At 41.3% G+C, this 10,114-nt stretch overlaps 1 protein-coding gene across 1 annotated transcript in view; it reads left to right on the top strand.

The window, feature by feature from the left end:
• Window positions 1-671: 671 nt before the first annotated feature.
• The window catches only part of LOC128378451 (trinucleotide repeat-containing gene 6C protein-like), a 36,036-nt gene continuing 26,593 nt past the window's right edge, over window positions 672-10,114 (top strand). The window contains exons 1-2 of the mRNA XM_053337972.1: window positions 672-754; window positions 2,768-2,789. Of these exons, the coding sequence (XP_053193947.1) occupies window positions 692-754; window positions 2,768-2,789 (85 nt within the window). The 5' untranslated portion in view covers window positions 672-691. The remainder of the gene's footprint in view (window positions 755-2,767; window positions 2,790-10,114) is intronic.

Raw genomic sequence — 10,114 nt, 5'->3', positions numbered from 1 at the left:
GAGAGGATTAGGTTAGATATGGACTAGCTCTGAGCTGGATGCACTTGCTTATGAAACAATGGGGCATTGTCGGGTGGTTTTCAGCCAGAGCATGTGTCTGTTGTGAACACTTTCCCTCTAATGAAGGCTACAACCATGTAGGTTTAGAGACTTTGTCAACAGATCAAAGATGTGCATAGAGTCGTCATTGACCCAGAACATTGGCATGTATTGTTTTTCTGTGGTCTGCAGACACATTAGTTGTTTTGGGAAGTGTTGCCCTGGCTGGGTGTAAAGACTGAAGAATGGGGGGCCTCTCCCACCCACTAAACTAGACATTCAAGGCCTCCCTAATGGTTTCCAGAACCACCATATTAAACATATGCACAGTTCAAAATATTACAGCTTGTCAAGAAATACACGGCTTAAGAGTCAAGGACAAAAAGTAAAATTAACCCACATCCTTCTGCCTGGTAGTTGTTTTGAAACTATACATGTGATTTTGTGTGTTGGAACAGCAGATATTGACAACATTGATTTCACCTTAAGGTGCAAGAATTTAAAAAATGCAGCTGAATAAATGTAAAGACACTTTTGCAAGTGTGGTTCCCTTATGTTGGTGTTTGGTATTAAAACAATGTCTTTCTCTATCTCTCTTTTTTTAAATTCAAGCTGTGAGAAGAAGCAAAAAATACGAGAAGAGAACCATTTGATGGAAGATAAGAAAAAGAAAAAGCAAGAAGAGAAGAAAAAGAAAGAAGCTGCTCAGAAAAAGGTAAACTTGGGCACTTTTCTTTTACACAAAAACACTCCTTTCAGCCTTAATTGCCTCTGCATATAGTTTCATCCCAATCAAACAGGTAAGATGCCATAAGCCCCAGTTAAATGCTAGTTCATAGTCAACATCTCCTGGCAATGAAATGAAATGCTGCCCGAGTCAATCAGTACTTTCACTTCCTTTTTTTATCAGCCAGTCTTAGACGAGGCTACTGCAATGCCATCTGTGCTTGTTCGACTAAAATTAGATACTTACAGCATCCTTACTGTAAATCACTTGTCCTCTGTTCTCCTTTGAGGAAAGTCAGAAAACAAAAGGGAGAATTTTCTATTTGTATTATTTGGCTTAATAAGGACACCCACTGGTTTTTGATTAAGAATACCGTTAATTATCCATCTACGTAGATGGAGAACTTTTTTCCATATAGCAAATCAAATCTTGCATAAAGCAGTAACGTAAGAATTCGGTCATAGGCAGAACAGCCCACATTAGCTTTCCTGCTACAGTCTTCTCCTCATCTAAGTTACAAACATGAGACGAAACATCTTGTCCTTAGCTTGTTGAACAAGCCATCACATAAACATTCACTGGGTAAAACTGCACCACTAATATCAGTATGCAGACTAGATAGCTAATGAGCTACTTGGCTTGCCGACCTGCTCAAAGACTAGCAAAGACCACGAAGGTACCAATGGCAAGTCAGTCGGTATTTGAATGGCTTAACCTGACTGGGAATGTCCATGTGTATTCTGTACACACTAGGATCCAACAGCGTCTGTACTTTTTGCGCAGATTCAGGTAGTTTGGTGTTGGACAGAGGGTAATGATGCTTTTTATGTCATGCTGTGATAGAGATTATGTAACGTTATGAAATCTGTGTTTGGTTTGGTAACATAAGTTAAATTACAATCACAAATTGGCATCCCTGCCTCCAAATGCTCTTTGAGAAGACTATCATTAAACAGGCTAGGAATATTATCGCTGACCCCTCCCATGTCCTCTATTCAGAATACAGACTTCTCCCACCAGGTAGACGCTACAGGGTTCCAATTAAATACAGGAAAAGATGCCTCAGTTGGTTTTAAAAAACTTGTTCATCCCTCTACCAGTGAATCTCCTAAACCCAGGACATAAGGAGGGGATGTGTAGCATATATTTTCGTACACTTTATGTATGTTTGTCTGTTACTGCACCATAATGGTATGTATTTTTATGTGGCAGCCTTTATGGCCAAGACAAATTTCCCCAGGGACAGATAAAGTGATCTTGATCTTGAAGATGTTGGTATGATCGTTACTCTTCAACGCTCCCCTTGACTTTAGCACAAGCTTGTTTACTTTGTCTTTATTGTCCTGCTGTTGCCACCAGACCTCAGATGTTAGCTGTTGTCAATCAAGCAGTGAGACACTGACAGTCCCTACAGGCAGTTGAAACAAAAAGCACCTTTTTTCTTTGTTTTTAATATAAAAAAAAAAAACAATTAACAATACATATTAAAATCATTGACATTCTTTCTGACTGCTAAAAGGAATTGCTCAATGTGATTTTAGTTGGACTTTTATATGTTAGTGATACATAATCAAGTGCAGCTGTTCTCAGTGTTAAATATTATGTATACTTGACCTTTCTTTTCAGTAGGTGAGAAAGTATGTGTGTGTGTCTTTCTTAATGTAAGAGAGCAACATTTGTATTTTCAATTTTTTTCCCCTCTCCTGCTACAAACCCCATGAACTCTTTCACCCTCTTGAGCAGTGAGAATGAACATGAACCTTTTAGCATTTCAATAGATGAGCAAAGCGAGCCCCTGAACATTTTGTTCCAATAGCCCCGGCTAGTTGCTCCAGTGCTGCCGTGCAGCTGACTAGCCAGCCTATGTGACTCTGGGATTGATGGTGCATTAACATTTAGGTCCATAATTTTCATGTGTACTTGGAAATGATGGTAATTTGCGTAATTATAAGTACTGCTATTAATATATATTTTTAATATATATATTTTCCTCTTTTTCAGGCCACAGAACAGATAACCAAAGGTGAGTTGTGGCTATTTGTATTTTTCCTGTTTAATCAGTGTATTTTATACCATCCATATAAAACAGTACCTCTGAGTTCATTTCTTCATTGAGTATGCTGCACATGCAATAACAAAGAGTTTCTCTGTGCAGGCAGTATTATACTTTGCCAGGTGTATCTGCTCTGAAACTTGCTATGAGGTTGCGGTATGATGTTTTTGACCAGTAGGGAAACTAAAATGTGTATCCTCTTAATTAGATGGATAGCTTGATAAGCTTGTGCACAATTGCTTTTTTTGCCTCTGAGGCTCAGTTTGCCCACTGCTGTACAATTTGGATATGAAGCATTAGCTTTTATTATAATTAAACATATTTTAACTGAAAACATTAGCAGCAGGCAGGTGGCACAAAGTACCTGAACTAGAATGGAGGTGCCCATACAACACTAATAAGGAGTATGGGGATGGTGCAGCTGCTCCTCAGACCTCCCAATAGATTCCTCAGGCATATATAGGAGGGTGGAGGTGAGAACGAATCTCAGAAGAGAAGAAAAGTGAGCCAAAGAACCACAAAACAAATTTGAGACAGACAGGTGAATACAGTAGACTTCTGTAATAAAGAGTGTATTTAGCTTGCAGGTTTTGACCTCCTGCTCTGTGGCAGCTGCAGAGACCCACTCTTCACTTTGTCTCCCAAAGCCAACGCTCTTAACGAACAGAAAGAGGCAGGTAGTGAGTGATGGACAGTCTGTTAGCCCAGGCGCAGATCTCCTTGTCAAGATGAGCAGGCAGATGGGAGAGGGACTTAATGTCTCGCAAGGGATAGGCAGGGCGAAATCTGATTAGAAATTCTGGTAGGCGTTGGCAATGTGGCCTTACTGCAGTTTAATGGCAGCGAGAGAATGGATGCTGATTACAGTGAATGTCTTTGTGTCCAAAGCTGTGTTCAGACAAATGTGTCTATCAGTTTGTTGGCTTATTCCATTTAGATGAGTAAAAATGGGTACGTTGACTTGTGTTCTCATCTTGTGGGTGCATGCAACTGTGAAGGCTCTGTTGTCAAGGGTCAACAGCATGACCTCCCACTCTCTCCCTTAAGGATGAATTAATGAGACTGTAATGTCACAGAGGTGCCCCCTCCTACTTCTTATTCCTGTTGTCTGAGTCACCATCAACCATCACAGTTTGCTGCACTAATGAATGTGATCTGGGATAGCTTTGTTAGTATTCTCTTTGTCTCTTATCTACTTTGCTTTGTTTCACTGCATCCGCAAATTGACCTATATAACTATGCTTTTCTCCCCATCATCAAACTAGGCTGTGATATGCACAATTATTTTCTTGGCTGCTGCTCATAAGAGCAATGTGCCATGGCCTCGTTTTACTGTGATCTTCACCCTCTTAAATGTCACATTTTACTTTTCTGCACATTGTACACTCCACTGTGCTCATATCCATCATCTTGAGCCAAGTGATGCCGTAGTCATCATCAGTTCAGTTGTTTGTAGGAATGTTCTCGACTAAAGGAATTCATAATTTGGTAATCATCGCATTTCATCAAATAATCGATTGGGGTTCTCCGTCTTATTGTTACCACAGATAAGTTCGGTCAGATATGCAGAGAAATCTCTTTAAATCCTGAGCTTATTTCAAATCAAAGCATAGTTCTAAATGTTAGTATTATGCCAGAAATGTGTTATTTTATAGTAATGAAGACAAATGGCTCATTCACCATTTAAAAAGATCATAAAAAACCAAATAGACCAATTGAGATTGATCCAATGAGTGATTAATTGACTAATCAACTAAGAGAGGCAGATTGTCTGTGATATTAATGCAGGGTATACAGGGAGCTGATTAGGAAAACAAGGCTAGTGCGGAGGCTGAATAAATAGGCATCCATACACAGGAGATCTCAAGGAAGACCCTGAACACCATAGTAACACTACACCAACTCCTGTCTGGTTTAGGCAGAAAGTCCCAAACAAGAGAAAAGAGCAGAAGAAGAAGGTGGGCTGTAAGGAAAGAAAAGGATAGAATTAATTGTTGAGGTTACATTTGTGAAAACTGTGTGGAGGAGGCTTCTAAAATGTGGTGCCTCAGGTTGATTTTGAAGGAGTTAGAAAAATGCATGCGAGAGCAAAAGAAACAGCCCGAACCATGTGAAGCTGTGAGAATGCACTCCAGTTTCCTGTTTGCCGGCACAGCTGAGGGGGCCCTTTGTAGGATATTTCTACTGGCCCACTTCTGTGACACACACACACACACACACACACACCCTCTGCCCTAATGACAGACAAACACCAAATGTATGTTGTGTGCCTGTGCAAAAATACACACACACACATAGTTTTATTCATGTTGACCTGTGTGCCTCACTAGCCCAGATTGAGAGTGTTATAAATTTCAAATGTAGCACATTCACCTCACTGCTTCAAAGGAAGGCCTTTTAACATACTTGCAGAGTCATCAGTTGAATATCTTACGACCCTTAACTATTGTGATGCTCAGTTCAGTACATCCAGAGGAGATGCTGTGTGTCACCACTGTGTCACAGTATACGTCAACGTCACAGTAGATTTATGCTTTGACGAAGTGTGGCAGGCAAGTTCTAACATCCTTGAGTTGTCAGTTCCTGTGTTGTGCTCCTGACTAGCCCTCATCAAGTCTTAAAGGACCATTGCCTCGAGGCAGGATGTGAAGAAAGTGCCAGATAGATGAGTGTGTCAGCCCCATCACAGATACTATGTAGCACAGCAGAGGCTGTCTGCCATCAACACGCTGTGTAAGAGTTAACGTCTGAGGGTTAATGAGTTATTGTGTCTCTGTTCATGCAGTGCATTTTTATCCCATCAAAGATGGGGCACGACATACATGCACGTCGGGGCGCACGTTTAAATAGCACAATAAAAGATAACATTATTATAAAGTTGTGTCGTGGCTGTAATTTCATAACAGATTAATTTGCCTTTCCACATTCGCTTAATTACACCCAGTGCTTTGTGCTGGAGAGTCATAAATTGCAGTGTGATCAGGGGGAATTTATACCAGTGTGCCTCTTGTCATCATCACCGCCTCTTCCACTTGTCTTATTCCAAGGAGCATGGTTTTAATGGATGCAGCGGTGGTGTTAATTTAAAACGTTGTGAATTAAAGGGTGACAGGGCAAATCTGTGCGTATATTAAATATGTCTAAAAATTTATTTATGGCTAGATTTCAGCTCTTTAATGTTGAAGAAGGTCAAAGAGATATTCAGACAAAGACTATACTAAGTTTGAATAAGATTATATTATTATCTTAATCCACTATGATATCTAGTGCAATAGGTGTGTTTGACATTTCTTCCTCCTCTAAAATTGCCTTTTGCAGTTTCTTTATAAAGTTAATATAGGGTAAAGTTAATATCTCAGTCATTTTTCGTTGAATTGTGTTGGCCCAGCGGGTCAGGAGGACAGGACGTTCCACTCTCTTTCACACATCACTTCCTCTAAATCATAACAGACAGTGGAATCTGCCCTGCCTGCAGCTGTTGGCACAAAAGGCCGGGGACAAGGGAGTGGTGAGTCCAGGGAATCTGTCTGTCTCTGTCCTCCACCTGTCTTCTGTGTGCAGCAACCGTTTTCTACTCTGTCCACTGGCTTTGATGCTGACGCTGCTGCAGGTGGAGAATACTTGTGACCAGAAACAATTAATAAAACACAAGAGTGAGAAGGTGAAACTAACTGGTGTTGACTTACAGAATATTATTCCACTCAGGTGTGTGATTATGTGGCACCATTCAGAGCTCTAGTTGCCATTTGATAAATGCTCTGACCTATATAGCCTTGTGTTTTTCACACTGTGCGTTTTAAATAGCATTTTTTTGTCTGTGTTGAATGTGATGCACCAGGGGAGGGTTTTCCTTCTTAACTACAGTGTCATATTTATTCACTTCTAATTAAGCCCTTAAATCTTCTCTCTGGTGAGGCCCGCTGCTCACATTTTAAAGCCCACAGGAGGAAAGAGATGGGGAACCCTTAAGACATACCTCCCTTCCTTGCTCATGACTCGTTGAGACTAGTTCTGCCGCTTCTTCTTTAATAGACATCTGATAAGGATCTCGTAATTTTCATGTTTCCCTTCTGTAAGAGCGGTGTGCTATGACATTATGACAGCAACACCAGTTATGTGATGCATTTGAAACACAGTGTTCTCAAGAGGTGGATACATGAAGAAGACCTGTGTTGGTTTATGGTTAACTAAATCCTCCAGGTTGCTCAAGATTTCATTTTTATATTGAATTTTCTTTCGTAGGGTTCCTACAGGATTTGTGACTGTACTGTTTGTTTTGTTTATGGATGCCTTAATTGAACAAAACACCATGTCTGTTGTTAAAGTAGGGCTATGCATCCTGCTGATATTGAGCAACTGCAGCCCTGATTAGAGCAGTAAGATGTTCTTTAGGTAGTTTGTAAAAGCTTCATTCAGGCCATAACTTGGCCGATTAAAGGCTTAGCTATGGAGAGCTTATAATCACTCACAAACTGAACTTTTGTATGCATATCTGTGCACACTTTAAGAGCAAGGCGACCCACTTGGAAATGGAATGAATGGAAAGCAGAGTCAGCATGGTGCTATTATTAAACTTGTGATCCATCTCCCAGGCTCTTTTATTTAGGTCCATATTTGAAGCTGTGCCATAATCAATACTTAAATAGTATGCTATTTTGCACAATGTTAAACTTTCCCAGCAAGAGATGAAACGTCTTGAAAATGTTGAGAGGTTTTATGAACGTCATATGTTTAGAAAAATCACTCACTAAGCCATAATTGATTTTAGTTTATTGGTCACCACTGCTTATATGTGCAATGAGGAGTGTGTATTTATAACTGTATCACAGGTACTCACATGGCCCAGTTTTCTTATGAAAGTATAAAGTTCTGCTGTGGGTCTGGAGTAGTTTGCTATCTGTGCACCTCCACTCGTATGGCTCACACAGAAGGATCCTTTATCCTCAAGGTCATGTGGCCTGTTTTTTTGCTTTCACTGGGAGACAGGGAGACTGAGAGGGAGAGCAGTCAGTGCTCTCCACCCTCTCCTTCTCTTCCACCTACCTCTATATATCTCTATATCTCCCCCAGACAACCTACCTACCCCCAACATCTAGGTCTTAAACAGCCAGGCAAGCATGCGATCATCTTTTCTCTCAGAAAATTAGGACCTCTTTTTAAGTGGAAAATGGGATGTCTTCCTCTGCGTGAAGCACACACAGCCCCAAGGCCACGGTTTGATGTGCATCTTTGATGAAGTGGGAATTCTCCTGTGCACCCACACAGCTGAGGACTGTGTTTTTGAAAAATAGGCTGTTAGAGAGAGTGACTGTGATCTTCTTTCATTCCATTTCACTTTTTCCTGCAAAAGGACTGCCTTGTGAGATTTGTGCATAATAAGTCACACCTTGCAGAAGGCTTTTGTTTGTTTTGTTTTTTACAAGTTATCAACATATTTGCATGCATGGGAATATTTCACTGTAATGCCTCAGTCAGTTTGATGCTATTGATGTTACTGAACATGCAGGACTCGTGTCATGCTTTTGAAAAGAAGAATACGAAGCAGCGTGGCACTCTGTAGGCAAATAGTGTTCTAATTGTAAGAGGATTTAGACCCAAGCTGGTTTCCGGCAGTGAGACTCGAGCTCAAGGGGGTGGAGACTGTCTTACACACACACACACACACACACACACCATTCTCTTCATCACTTACCCTCCCTGCTCTACCTCCTTCCTTTCCTCCTGTACGTCTGCTCTCCCTTTCTCTCCCTTTCTCTCTCTCTAACCCTCTCCCTCCCTCTCCCTTCTTGTCTCTTCCCTCTGATTGGCCGACAGAGCAGCCAGCCAGCTTTCCCCTTCCCCCAAGCTTCCAGAAGAATCTACGTCACACATCAGAAAGTCCCAACTGTATAACGATCGCTTCCATAACTATTATTATACATTGTGGCACAACTGTAAAGTCCTCTGTTTTAAGAGGAAATCACTTCCTAAAATCAGCGGAGAAAATTGGTCTGGAATTATTGTGTCCATCTGCTGCCCCTAATACAGTAGTAATGACAAGGGGATAATAGTAGATCACAGTGAATAAAGGAGAAAGGAAGAGGGGAGCACAGGAAGGTGGGGAGGGATGAAGCACAAGTACAGAGAGGAAATGGAGCAGATGTAGAGAAATCTGATGAGAGGCTAGCTCCAGCTCCAGAGCTTCCCCCCACTGATTCCTGAGCTGCAGGGAGAGGGAGACACGCAGACAGATACGGGTGAAACTGGATCAGGCCACGCAGCCACATACAGAAGGGCTGCAGTACTGGGGACACAAATTACATAGGAACCCCCCCCCTGTCCATCGAGACACACACACACACACACACACACGACAGACACCGAAAAATGAGGAAGAGAAGCTGTTAGTGTGTGAACGAACATGTCTGTCTTTATTTACAAGGCTGTGTGAATCTATGTTCCACAACACCATCCTGTCGTCTCCCCTCAGTGTGGGCCTCAGCATTACATAACTCTTTGTTTTTGTGTGTGTTGGGCTGGCCGCATGTGTGCGAGTTATTCATTGCTTCACTGCACACACTCGGGATGATAGCCAATGGCGAAGCACTGCTCTTTATAACTCATTTAGGCCACACAAAGATTTTCCTTTTTCCTTTGGTTGCTGGCTTTACAGTGTTTTTTTCTTCTTCTTCTTCATCCCCTGTTGTGTATTTTATTACTAGCCGAGAAATAAAATACCATTTTGGCTCGGTGCACATTATGTTCGATCAGCTGATGTTTGGGTTTGTTCATGTTCTTGTAAAATATGTGTACGCTTTTTTTTTTTTGTATCCTGTTTACATTCTAGTTTACCAGCTTATTCTATTATGTAATGAAATGCACTGAGGAGACTATTCAATGTGCTTTGTATCCCATAATGCATCGCACCCAACAGCAGCAGCTCTGTGACCCTGAGCTGATTATCCTGTTTGACTTAGTGTTGACCTCTAACCTTGCACTTCCACATTCAGCTACACTATATTAGCCTGCAGAGGGTTTTACACTTCACAGCCTTTTCTTCTTCCTCTTCTCTTTGGCTTTGTTTACAAAGGAAATTAAGTGACGTTTCATGTTGATCTCACCCAGATCTGAATGTTGAGCTTTTCTTTGATGTGAGATGATCACAGATAATTGCACTGAATATTAGTGCCTCAAGCCCTGCACTGACAATGAAAATTGGCCGGTCATAGCAAAGGTGTGTGTGTGTGTGTGTGTGTGTGTGTGTGTGTGTGTGTGTGTGTGTGTGTGTGTGTGTGTGTGTGTGTGTGTGTGTGTGT

This window comes from Scomber japonicus, chromosome 18 (assembly GCF_027409825.1).
Source record: "Scomber japonicus isolate fScoJap1 chromosome 18, fScoJap1.pri, whole genome shotgun sequence".
Lineage (NCBI taxonomy): Eukaryota > Metazoa > Chordata > Actinopteri > Scombriformes > Scombridae > Scomber > Scomber japonicus.
This window is presented reverse-complemented; position numbering and strand designations above follow the sequence as displayed.